We start from the raw sequence: 21,340 nt of genomic DNA on the forward strand, positions 1-21,340 counted from the left end.
CGGGTTGTGTTGTGCGTGTTGACTTTTCGATAATTAATTAAATAACTGAAAGAAATTTTATCCAAAAAGATTAATCAATCAATCTTTGACCGAATTCAAATCCAAAGCCAAGCGAACAACGCCATGAGGCTTACTTCTTTCCAACTCATTTAACACCAAGGAAGTGTTTTCTCAATGTAATCAGATTCCCTTTTCTCCCAAACCCCATATGTTGGGATCAAATTAGGTCTTTTGTTGTTGTTGTTGTAATCAGATTCCCTTTTTTTTCCGGTACCAATGAGGGACAATTACTTTTTCTAAAGTATAAAGGATTCAATTTCCCTTCACCATTTTTTCGTCCATTTCCCATTCACCAACCTTCAATCCCAACATCAAATTATATTATAATATATATTTTTTATAATAGCATTTCACTATAAAAATTCAAAAAATTTGGAAGAAACGAGACGGTTATAAAGAGGTTTGATTGTATTTAAAACTTCAACGTTAAGTTTATTGATGAAACCTCGTCCTTCAATCTCATCCATAATATTTTCTATTAGATCTTTCTAAATTTGAATTAATGCCATATATATCATGTTTTAGCACGTTGATTGCAAATAGTATAGTAACTGTTGATATGCAGAGTCTATATCGAAAAGAACAAATGAAATAATAGTACATGTCTCAGTTTTTAGATTCTTATTGATATTTTCTCACAAATGCCAAGCTTACGGTTAGGGGCGGTCCGACGAATTTTGTGGCCTAAAACCAAACTTTATGAAGGGCCTAAGCATTTATTTTTTTTAAAATATTTATTTATTTGAGTCAATTTTTTTAGTGTTTCTTAGATACAAAGCTATTAATAATTTTCTTATAATCAATAACTCCTAATAAATCTTTCTTAATTGACAATATAGCTAATTCATTTAACATTTCTTGAGACATTGTTGACCTTAGGTAGATTTTATCAATTTTAATTTTGAAAACTTCTTTCTGCTGATGCAACGGTAACATGAGTTATTAGCATTATTCCATAAGCAATATAGACATTGGAAAAGAAATCAAATCTTTTTATTTGACCGAGTGTATCAATTAAACTGTTATCTTCTAATTGTACTATTTTTCTTAATACTTTTAATTACGAGAATAAATCTAAACTATCAATATGGAATTGATTATTACGCTTTAAAGAACATTCAAGATTAAGACAATATGTTTTCAAATTTTCATCATCTAGTGATCGTAATATTTACCGTTAAATAGAAAATTAAAAATATCTTCATGTGCTTCAAATTGTTTAAATCTATTTTGAAGTGAAAAAAATAGCTTTGTCTACTATCTATAAAGTAATCAACTCCAAAGGATTCTTCGAAAGATTTTGAGATTTTATTATCAACATTCTCATCAAATTGTTATTTCCTATATATCACACGTTTCTTACGAAATTCGAGTTCAATATTCATTTCAAGTACAATTTTCTTGGCAGAAATCATAGCAGTTGCAAATCCTTCTTCTCTGTACTTGTTAATGAAAGAAATCAATTTTTTTCACTTCACAAAACCTTTTTTTAAACTTACACATAGCCTATTAAGAGTAACAAAAAATGGAACCCCCGCAAATGTGGGGCCTAAAGCAGTTGCTTTACTTGCTTTATAGAAGGATCGCCCCTGCTTACAGTGTTTTTTCCTGCCTCCCCCCCCCCCCTCCCTCCACCCAAAAAAAAATTAAGACAAAAATCTAATATTTCATCCGTTTCATGTTAAATGATATATTTTCTTTATTGACAGTCAAACTGATATTGAACTAATCCAATTTAACTTTAAAATTTGGTTAAATTGACTCTCAATAAATGAACATGTAAATTGAAACAAATGAAAATAATAGGTTAATTATTTACTGAGTTTTGAATCATATATTGCTGGTCCTCGAATTTCTCAGCCGACGAACATAAAAATAATTTGATTTTGACTGATAAAGAAGATGAAGGGGTGAATTTCTGACGTGGAAATTTTCATTCATGTTATATTAATGACGGCAGAATTATAGAAAGGGACAAAGTAACTTAAAATTTCTAATTTGACAAAGTGTGCAGGTTTGACATAATAAATTTTGAATATATCAATCGTCTTTGCAGATTAAATTTATCTGCAATTTATATATTAGGCAATATATTTATTTTTGCTCAATTTACATGATATAATTTTTTGATAAAGTGGTTCAATTATGAGTTAGGTATATGTCACAAGTTGAACCCTATCACATAAAAAAAACTTATATTTAATGGACAAAAATAGAAGAATCGACCCATTAGCCACCAAGTCTTCAACCGTGGGCCACATATAAAATTTCCCAATTATCAAAAAGAAAAAAATTAAAGAAGATAAAGTTATTCCAATCTATTCTTCTACAGAGTGTGTAGGTCAATGGATCTTCAAAAATCGACTAAACCAATCGAATTATGTCGTACCGAATTGATTATTAGGTTTTTTTAAATAAAATTGTAGATTTTTATATAAATTTATAACCGTACCTAATAATCGGGTATATTTTTTTATTTTATAAAAATAAACTATAAAAATTCTGAACCATATCGATAAATTTATATATGAAAAATATATTTCATATATTAAGTTTAAAAATAAGAAAGCAATTTTTTTTCTCCTAAAGTCTTGGGATTATGAAAACGACTACAAGCCAATATGTAATTAACACCTAAAGTCCGACTCCCAAACCCATTCTGGTAATCCGGTTGAAATCAAGTTAGTTTCAGCATTTTAAGTAGCAAGTCACAAGGTATTCCGACGATCTTGAGTAGCAAACAATAAGGTATTGCATATCTTTCTTCTCGTACGTTTAGATTTCATTTGTTGAATACTCAATCTTATAATTGATTTTATTCTTAAGTGCCAACTTAACTAATATTTTTTCACTTGGGTGATTTATACTCCTCTCGCCTTTGCTTGCTTTATTTTACGCTGCTTATAGAATAGTGAGATGGCTATATTTTGGCTATCTTTCAAGTTCTCTTAATTCATTACCTCTTAAATAGAAAAATGCGTAGATAGTTTTGCTAAAGTCCTATGCAAACACGCATGTTATTGCATTTTAATAACTTCTATTGGAGACTCTAATTTGACATTTTAAAAATAATACCGAAAACTAACGGAACCGTATAGATACCGAAGAGGAACAAAGATGATTGGTAAGGTTTCGGAAAATCTAATCTTAGTCATACAAAATAGAGTAACCGAAAATTAATATGGTATAAATTTTATAAAATAACCGACTAGACCGAACCATTGGCATCCCGCGCATTGCCCGAGAAAAAGTGGAAGAAAAAAAAGTGATATGGGGGAAATCATCAATTTTTGTAACTTTAGAGGGGACTTTGTCATTTCATAGAAAAAAGGGAGGAATCTGTCAAAAAGAAAAAGATTCGGACGCGTTTGGCGAATTCCTAATAAACGTAGCAAGTTATTTGTCCACAAGAGAGATCCCAAAAACGCCGTCTGCATCAACGGAACCCCAGCGAAGAACAAAGGAGAAAAAGGTTAGGCAAAATTAAGCCCTTGAATTTGAATTAACCTGATTTTCATGTTTTATTATACACAATTTAATCCTTGAATTTTTGTGTCTATGTGATTCACCACTTTGATATTAGAACTCAAGCCTTGTTGAGTACTCTGTTATTTTTCGACAAATCAAACTGAATTAAACAGATTAAGCAATCTATTTGCTGAAATATAGAGAACGAACACATGCTATTCTTCATTTTTTGCATTTTTTAATTCGAATTCTTTTATTTTAGTGAGGATGCGTCTATCGTCTAAATGCAAGATTTAAACTGTATGGGTTCGACTTTTAAGGTTTTTAACTTTGTAAAATTTCACAAGTGGTGTCGGGGGAGGGTGGTGTGTTCGAGAGACCTTACCCCTACCCCGGAGGAGTAGAGAGGCTGTTTCCGATAGACCCTCGGCTCAAGAAGACGATAGACCCATGCTCTTAAAGCTAAATGTTTATTTAACCTTTTTACTTGGCTTAATTAGGCACTTGTATCTAGTTGTGATCATTTTTTGGACTGTGTCTGCTCCTTAGTTTTAACATAGGTTTATTTTTGTTTTGTTGATGAGCAGACACACTCTCTTTACTTGTACTCTCTTTTGCTATGCATCTTCTTGATGCTTTTAATGGAATTCTCTTACTTCATCAAAAAAAAAAAAAAAGAGACAATAGATTAGTAACAGCAACAGGAGCCAGAAAGATAATACCAGCAATGTAGGAACCAGAAAGTTGAAAAACAAGCAATAACAATAAATAGTAACAATGGCATGGTACTACGAACACGAGGGAGTGGTATGGACACAATATGAACTACAAGCAGTCTAAGACAAAACACTATCAGGCTAGCCCCACACCCAGTACAAAGTAGAAAAGCGCTCAACTACCTCCTAACCTTCAACCCTAATGCTCGACCTCCACACCTTCCTATCAAGGGTCATGTCCCCGAAAATCTAAAACTGCGTCATGTCTTGCCTGAACTCATTATATTTTTAAAGTTATGGGTTCATATCTATTGTATGTTGCAATATTAGTTAATTTGTATGCATATTTATGCTCCGCATGAAAAGTACCGGGTTCAGATGTGAATTGTTTGTTATCTGAGCACTGATATTGCCTTTTCCCACAAAAATATTAATTGAAGATGACTAATTTTTAATGAAACTCTAGTTTTAGTGAACTCATAATTCGTCTTAGGATACTAATTATTACAAAATGTTGGAATGAAATATTAGGCCCAAATAGAGATATTAATTATTCCCAGGAGAAACTATTTCTACTAATATAATCTGTTTATCATATCGTATAAATTCATATCTAAAAGGTTTCATGAATACTTATACACACTCAGATGTGAGACTTTTTGTACTGATATCAACTCGGAAAGGATAACAAATAAGCAGAGCGTGTGGTGGTCTGAAAATGTTTGCTACTGTTAGATCCTGCTTTGACACTGTGTTTTGAAATTGTTTGCTACTTCTAAACCCGCTTTGATGCTGAGTAATTTGCTCTAGTAATGTTAGCTGGGACAGGGTCCCAAAAGTAAGGTGAATTTTCTTTTGGAAAGGGAGGGGGGGGGGGAAGAGATTCTGCTTTTGGAATCCTTATATGATCTGAAATTGTTGCTAGTGTTGATCCTGCTTTTTACCGTGTTTTGAAATTGTTTGCTACTGCTAAACCCGTTTTTTTTCCTTTTTGATTATGGTAACCGGAACCAAAATATTGTAATTTTGACTCAAGAGACAAAAATAGGCGGAAAAAAGTGTTGAGGACCATACTATGTATAACGCATCTAAAACATGCGTTATACCTTAACGGCCAGTTATCCCGTTAAGATATAGCGCATGTAATATATGCGCTATACTCAGTATTTGCAGCCATAATAATTGACTGCATAGCGCACCAATTATATGCGCTATGCATACTCCTCCCAATCCAGTTCTTTATTTCAAGAAAATCACATAAAACGTGGTATCTTTTTAGTATAATTAACAATTTAATTTGGAAATTAGCCCATGTAACTCTGTGGATTTTTGTATATTCATGTATTTGTGATATATTCATGTATTTGTGAATTTTTGACTTATTTTACTCTCTGGCGTAATCTGTATTAGGAATTACAAATATTTAATTGTAAATTGATTGAGGTAGGTATGTTGTTTTCAATGCCATAGTTTACTTTATCTTCTAAGGAAGATACGTAACGATAGTATAAAAAGTTACGCTAATACTCTGCTTTTTAGAAAGAAAGTCATCATTTGTTATTTGGGTAAGTCATTATTTTTAATTGCCCAATACAAAAAGGTTTCCAAGTCACTCAATTCGACTATTACTGCATTAGAGATCAAACAAAATGATAGTTCCAATGTTCAACCAAAAACAACCTTTAAGTTTAGCCTCGATACAAGTATATCATGAAGAAGGTGCGGGTTGGGGGTATGTTTATACATAGCGCATATAATTGATGCGCTATGCAGTCAATTATTATGGCTGCAAATACTGAGTATAGCGCATATATTACATGCGCTATATCTTAACAGGGTACACTGGCCGTTAAGGTATAGCGCATGTTTTAGATGCGTTATACATAATATGGTCCTCAACACTTTTTTTCACCTATTTTTGTCCCTGGAGTCAAACTTTACAATATTTTGGTTCCGGACTCCTGCTAAACCCGCTTTGATGCTGAGTAATTTTCTCTAGTAATGTTAGCTGTGAGAGGGTTCCAAAAGTATGGTGAAAAGGAGAAGAAATTGATGGTTTTAGATTGCAAAAGAGAATACTCATAACTTCGGTTATAACTTCTATGTTTAGATGATATAGATAATCCTGATAGCTACTGCTGATGGCATCCAAATTATATATACCTTTGAATTTCAATTCTGATAAGTTTCTCAATTAATGATAATTGAGGAGATGAAGCGAGAGCATGTTGTTTAACAATTAAGTACAATAAAGAAGCTTAAAGCTTTGCCTTTTAGAGAGTAGGAGAGGGGAAAAAAACTGAAGGTGGCTGATTGCTAATACCTTCAATCTCCTTCTCAACTTATTTTCTTAAGGATTGTTATGCATTTTCTGGTTATTAAGTTGCTGGTATTATCTTTATGGATTCCTTTGTTGTTACTGCTACACTGTCTCGTTTTCATCTTATTGTGCCGAGGGTCTATTGGAAACAGCCTCTCTACTCCTCCGGAGTAGGGGTAAGGTCTGCGGACACACTACCATCCCCAGACCCCACTTGTGGGATACGCATTGGAAAATGTAGTTTTTGTCAGCACTCGTTATGCATCTTCTTCTGGTCTTTTTGTTGGTTTACTTCTGTTAGTCTCTATTTCAATGCTAAAGCATAATCTTTCATTTCTAACTCCTCCAGTATTCTTCAAAAATGGGTGGACTGCCAATAGAGAATACATCTACAGCCATATCTTTGTCGCAAGTACCAAAAGATCAAAAGTCAGCTGCCCCTGCTGTGCCCGATTCAAAGCCAAAGAAGAAGATTTGTTGCGCTTGCCCTGATACTAAGAAGCTGAGAGATGAATGCATTGTGGAGCATGGTGAATCCGCTTGTGAGAAATGGATTGAAGCTCATCGTAAATGCCTTCGAGCTGAAGGCTTCAATGTCTGAAGCATAGCAGCTGGCCTCTGAATAGACAAGCGGAGATACAAAATTTTGTCTAATGCTTAGTTTGTTTTGGCACCATACAAGCTCAATTAGCTAAATATTTACAGTTTTCTTATTCAAAAGAATTTGTTTATCAAATACAGGAATAAAGCAAGGAAGTTGTGCACAATTGATTTGCTGGAGCAGGAAATACGAGATAATTCGTCTTGATTATTTGAATTGTGTAAAGGGTTAGGATAGGTCGCCTAGCGTTGTCCTTGTCTGTAACAGTAGCTTTAGTACATGAATTAGCGTTATTTATGTATTTTCGTATTCCTTGATTTCCGTGATTACTTGTGTTGCTTTCATTTCGGCCTGTCTGATTACAATGCTCGGTTTTAGTTTTGGATCTTTGTATTTTTGCTTCGGTTGTTTAATTGGTGTGCTTGCTGCTGCCCTTCCTTTGTCTTTCCTAAGCCGATGGTCTTTCAACAGCTTCTCTGCCTTCTTAAAGGTAGGGGTAAGGTCTGCGTACATACTATCCTCCTCAGATTTCACTTGTGGAATTACACTGAGTCTGTTGTTGTATTTTGAATTGTAGGGTACATTTCAAGATGGAAATTAGCTCTTAGAAGAGACTTATTTTCTTTGCATCATTGCTTCATCTAACTATGAAAATACTAACAAATGTTTGGTAAGAAAATGGTATTAGTGGTTTGTTACATACATCGCTGTGGAAGGAAAGTTAAGTGATGAAACTATAATGCTTTGTGTCGGTTTGATTTATTCAACTCTTTGAGTTGGACAAAATAGGTAGGATCCACCATTGACTGAAAATGAGTATAGTTCATTTAGTTCGACTTTGTATTGGAAAACTATCAATTATGTCCATTTATAAGTAGTTTATTACAAAAATTGGTGAATTCGTAAAATATTACTAATATTAGCCAAATATGATCAATATAAGCCAATTAGTTATTTGTAGAAAATGTCAATTTTTTTTTTTGAATGGGTGTTATTAAAATAGATTAGGTACATCTTGAGGAGTTTGAATCTCAGTATTGGGATGATTTGGTGGAGTTTTGAGGTGGTTTGAATTGAAAATTCGAAGTAGAAGATGAACATGAAAAAAAATGGTGTATCATTTGTATATCACATATGTATCATATTTGTATCAAGTGTGTATCACATGGGTGATACATGTTTGATACATGCGTCGCAGAAGAATTTTTTGAATTCGATTTTAACTGCGAATTTTGATACTAAATTAGTCCAAATCACCTCCAATCTTCCTCAAATATGTATATTGACTCATCTATATGTTTTCAATAAATTTCAACCATGCCACCACAATCCTTAGAAGTGACTATATGTTTTAACTTGGACTATAAAAAAAAGTGCTATTTATGGAATAAATTAGAAGTGATTCTATTTTTCTCAATAATTTTAAGAAAAGGATCAAGCGTGTAAAAATTCCTATGATGATGATATATGTGATTATACTCGAAAAGAGTTAGAAAAGCAAACAATCACGTCACAAGAGCTAAAGTCTTTAGCTGGAAATATAACCAAGTATTTCTACTTAAACAATTCAATGCGTATAAATTACATAATAAACAGATGAAACGAAAATGGATAAATGAGAACAAACACACATTTGCTACAAAACAAAGAATAATTGCAAGCTTTCAACTTTCAAGCATACTAGAAAGTCCTCTCAAGATATTATAGTCGTATAAGGTGGAAAGTTCAACTCAACAGAGATTACAATACTTACTGCAACAACAAAGGACAAAGAAAAAGAGAGTACCAATAAATAAGGGATAAGAAAGCAAATGAAGTTTCAGAATGAGATCTAACAAATACTAACTAAATCGCCAATTACAGAACTGAGCTTCTGAAGGGCCAATAAACATCTCAAAGTAATTCATGAATAGAAGAGCCCCATCAATGGGTGTATGAGAAAAAGCGGCCCACGAAAAATATAGAGGACTCAAGAGGAAAACCACGGTTCCTACCTAAATTACTCCAGAAGAAAAATATACCAAGCACTCAATATCGAGCAATGTCCTGAAGGCAATCATAGAAATGTGAGATTTGGATCTTCTCTTTGCCAGAATAGATGGCTTCTGCCGTCCCACCATGTTCACCTTGAGCAGCCATTTCGACAACCATGTATAGTTTCTTGATGGGCATCTATCAGAAGACAACACAAACAAGAGTTATTGACCAACCTCTATCATACGCCTGAAATTTCAATTTCCCAAGCACTGCCAATATCAGAAGGCGATGAGACAAATATGAACTATTCGTATAGGGAAGAGACATGTATGAAAAGCGTGCTTGTCTGATAGACAGGGAGCAGAGCTTTGAAACTTACGTCATTTAATGCCTCAGCAGCAGAATCAACATCATCGTTTGAGAAGACATTAAGTTGTTGTAACACCTGCAAATAACATCAAAGCATCAATACTTGGGCGGGTATAGAATGGCGATGACATTAGGTCTAAAATCTCAGTAACTGCACCAATGAACTAGAGTTCAAGAGTTCTAACTCATCACCAAGGAATTTGGTAGGACATCTCCAATAATTGAACCAATGAACTAGAATTCGAGAGTCAATACATACACTAAGGAAAGACAAAGTATACAGCCTACTGATGATGAGAAATCTTCTCAAATCACCAACTCATTTGCTCCACAGTTTGTTCCAGACAAAAAGTAAAATGGATCCTGAGAGCTCAATAGATAAAGATATATTGACAAATTTAGTGGCATCAATGACAAAAGCCACTATTTTGTTACACCGTCAGAATTCACAAGCTATTATTCAGTAATCTTCTTGCCACGACGATTCTGGTTCAGTGGGAGGTGAAGTATTCTTTTGTAAGGAGTTTATTGGCCACTAGCACTGGATTACGTTATCTGGAAATACCTAATTGAGATGTCCTAGTTAAGCTTTTCTGCACCTACCTGCTCTACAATAAAAAATAGGATTTCCTTTTTCCTTTCAACGTATGGCATCCAATATAAGAATTTATTTGGAGTTTCATTGCTCTTCCGTCTTCACAGTCCAACTAATATGGTTTGACGTAACAGATGACTATCTACCGTTTTATTTCATATAAAAGTTTCATTCTTCATGTTAGAACTATGGGCAATTTAACTGGAAAATGAATTTTCATTATAAAACATCAACATCATGGCAGTTTGGATGCCCTCTTACCTTCTTGGCATCTTCTGTCTTTAATGTTGGAACATGGTATGTGACTGAGAAAGCATCACAAAGGCCAACCGAGTCCAAGAAACCGGCCTCACTAGTAGTTCCAATCACGAGAATTTTTTTACCCTGTAACATGAAACCCGCCGTAAGAATCATCAGCAAAAAGCAGTTGCATATGTAGCCACAACGTAATTAAAATCCAGCTCATAAAAAAGCAGTAGGTCATCATCAGTATGTGTCTTGGGCGTTCTAGTACCTGGGTGTCTAAGTTTATCTGTACTTTTCTTCCAATGGAGGCAAAAATCAAAACAACTAGAGGACTTGATGGGTTCAAGATAGAAATGGGAGAAATTCTTTCACACACACACACCACCCCAAGAAAAACTTTACAAGGCATGTAGGTTCGGCACAAGACTCTTTAACATTGATTTGGTTTTCAGCTTCCGGGCAACTATTATGTAGGAATTAGTCAAATATCAAGAGTGAGAGGTCATCGCTTCATGGGTGAAGCCATGAAGCCACACGTTTCAGATATGTTTGTGCTTCAGACAATGACATGCAAAGTGTTCTGAATGAGAAAAGGTTGATTCTTTGAATCTCAACTTTGAAGAGTTGGATTATATTGGCATTATTGTATATTGTATATTGAATTTAGTTATTTAACTGAAATTTGATAATTATAGTACTAAGTTCGTATATGTATTGAATTTTTTTATTTCCTGTAAATTGAGCACTTCACTTTAAAGAAGCGTGTCATTTTTCGCTTCAAGCCACGTGGACTTCAATGCTTTTTTGCGCTTCTCTTGTAAAATTCCAGAAAACCACTTAAGCATTCTTTTCTTTCCGTTGCTTTGATACCCCCCTTAAGTTATCTGATGCATGTCCATGAGCCTTTCCAACCCCACACATGGGTACCAAATGAGCATCTTGAAATACAATACTGAATAATTATGAAGAAATACCTTAGGTGGAAGCCGTTTAAGGAGCACCAACAGTGTTTGAGAAATCAAATTTGAAAATCGAGGGCCAATTGCAACATATTCCAGAAGCCTGCACAGGTACATGCATGATAAACACATCATAACGCATTCGAAGGCTATTTATCTAGTATCAGAAAATTTACCTTTCAATGCCATCAAGGACGACTATGCTGAGTGGTGACTTGTACGCATCCTCAAATACCTACCACATATTAGCACAAGACATAGTTAATAACTAAAATGCAAGTAATATGCACGGGTATTTACAAAGTCATTTATCTTTTAGCTGATCATACTAAAGTGATGTACCAGGTTAACGTGTGTACCTTTACTATCTGAGCACATTTGCTGCTTTCACTTAGCCCAATCATAGTTTCAGCAGAAATCTAACAATCACAGGGGAAAGAGGCGATAAGAGATGGGTTTAAGAGTGAGAATTTGTAATTAATCCCCAGAAAATGTACAAGTTCCCAATATTTAGTAACTTACTATCTTGACATAGGGAAAATCACTTTCAATTCCAACTGTTGCTGCCATTGCAGTTTTGCCACTGTCCAAGGAATAGAAAGACTCAAGATAAATGACCACATAAAAAACAAGAATAACACAAGCTTCTACCTTCCACTTGGGCCTTCCAGAAGACAAGTAATGAGGGGGCTCCCCCTGCTGACTTTAACTTGTTCTGCCAATAGCATAGTTCTTCTGTAGATGTGTTGATGTCGTTCGCCACAGTCCACAATGCCATTAAGTCTGAAAAATGTTAAGAGTCGTTAAGCCACCTTCATGCAGCAAGTTAAGCAAAGTTATACAAACCTTAAACTAGACTCCAGTGGTGACAATTTTATTCAACATCAGTTATCATTTCCTTACATATATCCAAGATCCGACAGACTAGTTTCTTCACTTAAGCCACCAAAAACACATATACTTCTCCCAACTATTGAATGTTATGTCTCTCCCACTGTAAGCCCTTCATACTGACCCCCCCCCCCCCCCCCCCGCGTCAATACATAGGAGACAAGTACATTTAGCATCAACATAGTACATCCCTTTCTCAGGAAAATTTTGTACTAAACTTTTTTATTCTTTTTGTACTGTCAAGCCCAATAATCCACAAGCATTGCATGAGAGCTAACCTCGGAGAAAGAAAAAAGGACTATGTACAATTTAGGAAATAGATTTAATTTTTAACTTGGTTCACGAAATACTACCAATTGGCTGCACACTAGGAACAGGAAAACTAACCTGCAACGTTCAAGGTCATCAGTGGAAGCACCAAATGCAGGTCTTACTTCACCAAGGGCATGCAAAAAATCATCCATAGTGACTTTTATACTCTCCTCATCCACTGGTTTAGTAAGATCATCCATGCTTAGCTGCCTGTTCAATGCAAAGGATACAGCACTTTTGACTACACCTTCAAGCTCAGCACCACTATAATTTTTTGTCCTTGCGGCTGCACGCAAAGGAAAATGGGGGAAAACTCTAAGAATTCCATATAGCCACTGTAGGTTAGTAGACTAAACAAAGTACCAGAAGTGACTCACAGAAATAACACAGAAACACCTTCAATTCAACAATATATCTTTGAAAGAAAAGTCAAGTTGAATCAGGGATAGAAGTATATAACATGATTTTAGTACTATCATCATCTATTTTAAAAGAACCAGATATCAAAAGCCATCATAACATGCTTGCTGTGGTGACCACATACCAAGTTCTTGCAAGTTCACATCTGGGGAAAGAAAGGAATTCTCTTTCATCTGGTTTGTATGAATCTGGAGAATTTGCAGTCGACCATTTTCATCAGGAAGGCTTATCTCCACTTGGACTTCTAGTCGTCCTGGCCTATATCAATACAGAACTTAATAATGCACCATAAAACATTACTTAATCTCAAAGAAATAGACACCAAAAACATTTGTATAATCTTCAGCAACAAAGAAGACAAACATGACACAAGAGACCATGGTTACCTCATAAGCGCTTCATCAAGTAGATCTTTTCTATTTGTCATTCCAATGAGCAAAACATTATTCAGAGATTCCACCCCATCTATCTAAAGTGCAAGAAACAATCAACCAGATTGAATCAATAACAGCTAACAGCATTCTACTGTTGTCATATAGCCACTCTAACCTCTGCAAACACAACTAGAAAGTATTGTGCATACCTTTGTGAGAAGCTGGTTAACAATGCTGTCATGTACACCAGTTCCATCTCTAGTTGATCCTCTAGACTGCATAACAACAAAAGCTTCATATTAAGAAACTAAATATACAGAATCAACTGCAGATGAATATAGTGATAAGGTAGTCAATGGATCCACAAGCTTGGTGAACATTTGCTCACGTACAGAGTGCATTAGCACAAAATGACTTGTAACAATGCTGAGTATCAATCAAACAAGTAGACTGCAGACAACTTAAGGGTGTACCAATCAACTAAAGCAACAAGCTAAGGATAACCTATTTAGATTCAGTAGTCAAATGCTGATATTTACATCCATGCAACAAAATTAACATCTGGAACTTATTGCCCATGGCAATATCCCATGGGTGAAACGTGTATTGGTACACGACCCACTCCTACAAACTTCTAATTTTACAACCAGCAGCTCGTATAAAAGCCTCTGAAGCACTTTCTCAGAAAGAAAGAAAAAAAAAGAGAAGCCTCTGAACCAATATCAGAAAATCAAACGGGAAATGATCAATGCACGGGTAATAATCTCAAAAAATCAAAAAGAATTCAAGAGGTTCCCACCTTACAGATTGCATCAATCTCGTCAAAAATGATAACATGCAGTTCACTTTGGTCACCTGGAAATACAAAAACGACAGATTACAATAACAAGTTTAAACCCCAACATCTTCATTTCCATGATAGCTCCCTTACCTTTGGTTCTTTGGTCCTGCTCAGCATCAGCAAACAAATCCCTCACATTTTTTTCTGTTTCACCGACGAACTTGCTTAATACTTCTGGTCCATTGACAATCTACAACAAAGAAAAACAAGAAGCAGATAGACAATCAAGATAGCCAAACAAGTAAAACATTGAATATTTCTTACTTCCAGAGCAACAACGATAACAAGGAGAAAATAAATGAGTAGAGCTTGCATGAACCTACCTTTGGTTCCTTGCCATTTAGCATTTTTCCAATCTGGCGAGCCATTAGAGTCTTCCCTGTACCAGGAGGTCCATAGAGCAGCATTCCCTTGACATGCTTGATACCAAGCCTGAAAATCAATTTCATCGCAAAGCCAAGGACAAGTGAGGAATTAATCGTACTACATCTTGTCTTCAGGAAACAAACAAAAATTCATGAAAAGAAAAGGAATTTTAGTTATTTAGCAAGAATTTTCCATACTTGCTGGTGACATGTGGAGGGAAAACCCTGGAAGCAAAAGCTCTTCGAAATATATCAGCAAACTCTGCACTCAGACCACCTATACCCAATGATTGAAGATTGAATTCTTTCTGTCTAAAGATGCTGCTGCTAGCAGCTTCACGCTGGTTGACAATCTGCATTGAAGTCAGTTGCAGCAAGAAACAAATGAAAAGGACTCCAATAAACATGAAGGAAGCCATTATGTATTGGCAACTTTTTGCCTCCAGTATATTACTTAAAGACAGGAAAAAGTAACCTTTATTCCACTAGAGTTTGCAGCTTCAAATATAATGTATGTGTCAGCTGAAATCATCCCTCTTTCTATATTAGACTTTTCTTGCCCCTCCACAGTAGCTTGATTCACAGTGAATATATAACCATTGCCATGATACTCAAATGTCACCTTTTGCCCAGTTGACATAATCTGCATAATGAAGTTAACAATTCATAAATAAGTTACTTTCACCAGAACTATAGACTTGGAACATCTGCTGCAGCTTAATTGGTAAGCCGTAAGCCTAGGAGCTAGAGGTCCACTTTACATCATTCTCTAATAGCATTTTAAAGGCAACACCATACTGGAGCACCAATACTCAAACAGCCTAGTGATTCCCAGCTATTTACGTAGACACCTCTAGATCCTCTGAACCGTGCCCTAGTCCACTAAAAAAGACAAAGTATCCTAGAATTTAGCAAGATTATTTCGAGACCACCACTAGACCACCCTAAGACTCCATTGTTTTTATTAAGATTAAGATGTCTCAATCGGCATACACATTTGATTATTAAGTTATTGTACATGGATCAGAACACTGGATAATTAAGTTGCTTATTTTCTCACATCTGAATGTAGATAATATATATATATATATATATATATATATATATATATATATAATTAAAAATTAATGTATATGGAATTCCAATAAATTAATAATAAATACTTATCCACTAAATACTAGAGAAATATTAATTTACATGGTGTTGTACAAATTGTTTAGAGACAAAACACTGGAGTCTAAATGTTTGGAGACAGACTCTGGAGTCTAAAGGTTTCAAGTTGAGCAGGACCAAGACATAATACTTGGAGTGCAAGTTCAATGACGTGACGGGGGAAATGGACTGTGACGTGAGGCTTGTTCACAAGTCATCCCCAAGAAAGGGAGTTTTAATATCTTAAAGGCAAGTTTTATATAGCGGTGGTTAGACCAATCATGTTGTATGGGGCAGAGTGTTGGCCAGTCAAGAATTCTCATATCCACAAGATGAAAGTAGCAGAAATGAGGATGTTGAGGTGTATGTGTGGGCATACTATGTTGGATAAGATTAGGAAAGAAGATATTCGGGCAAATGTGGGGGTGGCGCTCATGGATGATAAAATGCGGGAAGTGAGGCTTAATTGGTTCGGGCACGTACAGAGGAGAAGCCTTGACTCCCCGGTTAGGAGATGCGAGGTATGAGAAGAGCTAGAGGACAGCATAAGAAATATTGGGGAGAGGTTATCAGGCAGGACATGGCGCGACTCCATCTCACCGAGGACATGACCTTAAATAGGAAGGTTTGGAGGACGAGTATTAAAGTCGTAGGTTAGTAGGTAGTTGAGCGTTTTCTCAGAGGCGGATCCAAGATTTGGAGATTACGGTGCCAAGCTAATCAATTTGATCAACTTGAGCTTTGGTTCGAGTTATTCATCTTTTTATTTATATGGACATATTGATCAAACGAAAAAAATATGATAACTATAACTAATTGACGCAAAGCATAAAACTTCCAATAATATTACTACTGTAAAAAATATACATCATCCATTTAAAATTGTCCTCGACGAGTTTTCTTATTCTGAAAATGGTCAATAATTGCATCATTACTTATGTTTGGAAATACATCACATTCTATGTAACAAACTAAACAATCATTTACATTTTGATCACCCATGTTATTCCGCTCTTCATTCTTTATCTGCTTCATGGGCGAGAATGCTCTCTCCACCGTTACAAGAATACAAGTTACAATTGGCTACTAGAGGACAATAGAGATGCCGAGATGGACGGACTAAGCAGCGACGCTGGCAGCAGGGAAGTGAATATTAGTGGTGGCGCTAGCGAAGGGATGGGAGTTGGGCAATGGTCAAGGGTTTTTGACTTTTAGTTTGGAATTTTGATTGGGAATTGGAAGCGAGAATTTTGAGAGGAAAGGAAATATCTTTTGAAGTTTGAGTGGAAAAAAACAAATATAAGAGACAAAAAAAAGGTCAAAATTTACTACTCTAATAAAGAAAGATATAGTCAACAATAATTAAAGAAAAAAAATAAGGAGAACAGAATATATAATATACTAGTATAATATTTGATGATCCAAAACGTAAAGTGATGCAGCAAGCTAAAAAGGTTAAAAATGTGTTGTCTCGGCAGTTCGATCCCTCGCCTCCATGGAGGATTTGTCAGATGTTTGCCACTTGCACCTATTCATCTTTTGGTACCCCGGGTGGCACCCAATATATTTATATTATTTTGCATATATGCATACATATATAGTTAAGGTTTCGACCAAAGCTTGCGGGTGGTGTACCACCCCCCAGGCCTTAGTAGATCCCCCCTGGTTTTTCTTCCCCGTTGGGGGTTTTAGGCTAGTTGTTAGTATCTTGCTTTAGTTTGATAGTGGTACTTATTGTGTTTGTATTGTTTTTCTGCTCCGGTTGCCTAGTACCTTTCCATTGCTCTAATTGACGATACTGCATTTTCCTTTCTTTTTTTTTTATTCCTAGGTTGCTAGCACTGTCTTCCTGATGTATTGTTGTTGTTACTGTTCCATTGCCTCTTTTTCATCTCCTTGTACCGATGGTCTTTCGGAAACAGTCTCTCTACTCCCGGGGTAGGGGTAAGATCTGCGTACACACTACAGGGTTGTTGTTGTTGTTGTTGTTGTACAAACTGTTTCTTTCATGAACCGCACTCTAAAAACTAACGGCAAACTGGTGGTGGTGGTGGTCGGCCATGATGGTTGTAAGGTGGAAGCTAGTGGTCGTGGTTGGTCGAGGAGACCGTAGATGGTGGTTCTGTAGCGGTAGACGGCAGTGGTGGAGTTGTGGTAACCGAAGGTGATAGATGTATGATGGTAGTTGATGGTGACTGACAGCGGAGGTGGTTGGTAGTAGTGGTTTTGCAATGGAGGCTGGTGGAGAGGTTGTTGGTCATTTGGTCTTCATTTTGTTGATTCCACCCGACATCCTCAAGGCAATTCCATATTTATCTTTTGATTAATAAAAGCAGACATCAGACATGAAAATTGTAAGATGAATAAGTCCAGCCAATATAGTCATATATATATCAGTCATTTTCTCTCAAGCGTTCATTAATGTGAAGTGGACACTAAAACATGGATATGATTCAAAGACAAAAGTATTTAGTATAAAGTGGGGCATATTTGTAATAAATTCAATTGATTAGCGGAAAAAGAAAACAAATACACTACGTTTTGGTTGAAGTTTCATTATATAAGGATCAGGACGCCGTTCAGCCTTATCTTTTTTTCTTCTTTTTTTTTTTTTTTGTGTGTGTGTGTGGGGGGGGGGGGATAAACAGCCTTATTTATCTTTCAAAATTTCTAAAAGAAAGGAAAAGGACATATGGAAATCATTCTTGAAAGTACAGATCTGAAGAACCAAATCATATGTGTTCCCCAGTAGCCTTTGTCAGGTACAATACAATAAGAGAAGAACCTTTGAAAGCAGAATTTATTAAGACAGAGGGGGATAGCGCCTTCACCTGATTAGCAAATCTCTTACGAACTTGATTAGCCAAAGAAACTGCATCCACCTACAAAAAGACATATTTTGGTAAACTTGCAGCGTTTACAGCAACAGAAGTGTTTGAACCAGAGTACTCTTGATGCCTAAGATTAAAACAAAACCAGCTAAACAAGAAGATGGGGTTACAACCAAAATACACCACAACCAAATTGTAAAAGATCTGCATGCTCTAAATACCAGACTTGCTATGCGAGCTGAAAGATATGGTACAGTCAACACCAGAAGAATCTAACTCCTTCAAAGGGAATAGAGACATTGCGCGGTACACTAGAATGAGTTTACCTGCTCATCTTTGGTCCCTTTTTTCACAAACTCCAAGTCAAGGGTAAGCAGAGCAAGGTTGAAGTCATCAGGTGGAACAAATCTGCATTTGAACAGTGAAACCACTAATTAACTGATGTTACGGCAAAGCTAGACCACAGAAAACAATAATATTTGAATAGTCTTGCCGAACCTGTTAACAGATATAGCATCTCCAGTGGAAACTTTAGCATAGCGTCTTTGAATCGCATTAAGACCAAGATGACCATTAGGAATGCCATCGTGGGCAGTGTTTCACAGTTAAGGCAACAGTAAATTGCATTATCTTCAACCAATAAAATGCTACATAATGATGATGAACAGAATATGAAATGGAAATTTTAGAGAAAGACAAACAAGAGACAACAATCTCCTCAAGAGTTTTGAATTTTCTCATTAGCATTTGCTACTTGACAGCCTTTCCTATCAGAAGTTTAATAAAAGATCTCCTCCAGTAGCAGGGAAAAAACACTCTCTAATAGTTTACTAACCTCAAAATGATATTTTCAAATGGAAAAGGGGATATAACTGAAAGGAAGGAAGTGTAAAAGTTTCCCAACTAGCCAATGGTTCACTAAGGGTTATGCCACACTCGCCTAAATTTGAGACCACTGATCTCAAATACACTCAAGAGTCAAGTCACTCAACTTCCATCATTGCTGGTTCAAGCCTTACCTTCTCTTTAGGATGACTACTTTCCAAATGAAAGATATGTTTCCTCAAATAGGTCTATTTATATAAAGAGGCTGTCAGGGGAGCACGTCGGTAAGGACTTACGAGTTCATCTGAACCCAGTAGCTTTGACTCGGACCTTGTATATGTGTTAAAAGATTCACTAAATAAGTACAAATAATAGAATTCGAAACCAGTAAATCAAACAAATTATGTAGAATTCTGAACTCGAACCTACAATGTTCAACTCCTTGGATCAACCATTAGTTTCACGTGAGGTAAGAATAAGAAATTGGATGATCATTTGCTCATCCAAATAGATAGGGTTAAAAGAAAAATATATATATATACCCGTGAAAACCTCATTTCCACAGTGATCAAAGCAAAAATTGTGCCACACAACTCCTAATAGACAAAGTTATCCAAAAATAGTTGATATCTCCCGGCCAGCCGGTCTCTAAACGAGTAAATTAGCAATCATTTCCCATTATCTTAAAAAGCTAGCTCTCAAATTCGCATTATCATACTATGTCCAAATCATTTAAGTCCACTCAGCTTGATAGCATCTCAAATGCGCATTATCATACTATGTCCAAATCATTAAAGCGAGGCTCGCTGAACTATTGATTAACGTCCTTCAAAAATGTCTTGTCAGTTCAAACAATCAACAATCAACTATGCCTCGATCTCAAAGTAATAAGGATCAGCCTATTGAATTCAGTATTTGTACAATTCGTCAAAATTATACTATTTTTACTCCTTAGACCTACTAAACTCACATATGCTCATCAGTTCAAAAAGAACAAAAGTGACATGCGCTAACTTAAAGCAAACAATCATGTTCAAAACACCAGTCGTAATAAAATCAGAAAAGAAATTGCTAAATTAGATTAGCTTTATGTTCGCTACATCCTAGCTAGCACCATTCAGAGTAGGTCCACTCAGCTAGATTATATCTATTAAATCTCTTGTCAATTCAAAGTTCAAAGCTTCTCAAACTAATAAGGATCGTCCTATTGAATTCAATATTCATACAATTCATCATAATTACACTATTTCTATGCCTTAGACCTACTAAACTTACACATTATCGTCAGTTCAAAAACGAAAAAACTTGAAATGCGACAGCTTGTTCCTAATAAAATCGCACAAATTTGATCAAATTAAGAATAAGAATAGTAATGAATAATATTCGAAAGGATATGCTAAAGTGAGAACGAAATCATCAGCGATAAGTGCATAAGCGAGCTTAGATCCAGGAACAAGGAAGTTTCTGAGATCCGCCGGAGAGCAATATGCGCAATTTGTGTAAGCGAGATCTTTCGCCGGCGTGTAAGTTACGATCATCGTCGATGCTGCGGAACCAAATCTCCCTGCCATTTTTCCAGAGTTCGAAATGGAAGAGATCAACGCATGAATTTGAATAAAGAATAGTAAATGCCTTGTTTGCTTGGCTATTAAGGGAAATGAACCCGGGTTGAAAGTCGGGTCGGACCGGACCGGACCCGGATTACGAATAAAAAAGGAAGGCTCATGTGGTTCGAGCCAGAATTTGCTAAGGTATTTCTCTGTCTTAGCTCTTAAGCATCCCTTGGTCTTGGGAACAAATTATTGTAGAATTATAATTTAAGGATTATAATACAAGAAATAAATGATGACGATACTATTTACAACAACAACAACCCAGTGTAATCCCACTAGTGGGGTCTGGGGAGGGTAGTGTATACGCAAACCTTACCCCTACCCCGGAGGAGTAGAGAGGCTGTTTCCGAAAGACCCTAGGTTCAATAAGACAAAAGGACAAAAGAACAAAAGGAAACAATATTA

At 35.8% G+C, this 21,340-nt stretch overlaps 1 protein-coding gene and 1 long non-coding RNA gene across 2 annotated transcripts; one reads left to right on the plus strand and one right to left on the minus strand.

Moving 5' to 3' along the window:
- Positions 1 to 3,454: 3,454 nt before the first annotated feature.
- On the plus strand, positions 3,455 to 7,482 carry LOC104212420 (uncharacterized). The gene is made up of 2 exons (XR_707349.2): positions 3,455 to 3,532; positions 6,914 to 7,482. It is a non-coding gene; the product is annotated as an uncharacterized lncRNA (long non-coding RNA).
- Positions 7,483 to 8,843: 1,361 nt separating this feature from the next.
- Positions 8,844 to 20,950, minus strand: LOC104212421 (vesicle-fusing ATPase). The gene is made up of 21 exons (XM_009761667.2): positions 20,718 to 20,950; positions 18,996 to 19,091; positions 18,824 to 18,905; positions 18,498 to 18,548; positions 14,990 to 15,157; positions 14,713 to 14,867; positions 14,473 to 14,581; positions 14,240 to 14,339; positions 14,108 to 14,163; positions 13,518 to 13,583; positions 13,321 to 13,403; positions 13,059 to 13,192; positions 12,590 to 12,800; positions 11,963 to 12,094; positions 11,834 to 11,894; positions 11,671 to 11,730; positions 11,488 to 11,546; positions 11,327 to 11,414; positions 10,368 to 10,490; positions 9,522 to 9,587; positions 8,844 to 9,337 (listed from the first exon to the last, which is right to left on the minus strand). Exons 1-21 carry the CDS (start codon positions 20,891 to 20,893, stop codon positions 9,194 to 9,196), a joined length of 2,220 nt encoding a protein of 739 aa, XP_009759969.1. The 5' UTR covers positions 20,894 to 20,950; the 3' UTR covers positions 8,844 to 9,193.
- Between the last annotated feature and the right edge of the window lie 390 nt (positions 20,951 to 21,340).

Source organism: Nicotiana sylvestris, chromosome 8 (assembly GCF_000393655.2).
Source record: "Nicotiana sylvestris chromosome 8, ASM39365v2, whole genome shotgun sequence".
NCBI lineage: Eukaryota > Viridiplantae > Streptophyta > Magnoliopsida > Solanales > Solanaceae > Nicotiana > Nicotiana sylvestris.

Excerpts from the sequence above, each read along its gene's own strand:
- LOC104212421 (XM_009761667.2), bottom strand. The coding sequence starts at position 20,893 with ATGGCAGGGAGATTTGGTTCCGCAGCATCGACGATGATCGTAACTTAC. Across the intron at positions 12,801-13,058 it reads TGTGAACTTGCAAGAACTTG|CCGCAAGGACAAAAAATTAT; the intron begins GTATGTGGTCAC and ends CTTTGCGTGCAG. Across the intron at positions 12,095-12,589 it reads GATGACCTTGAACGTTGCAG|ACTTAATGGCATTGTGGACT; the intron begins GTTAGTTTTCCT and ends AACATTTTTCAG.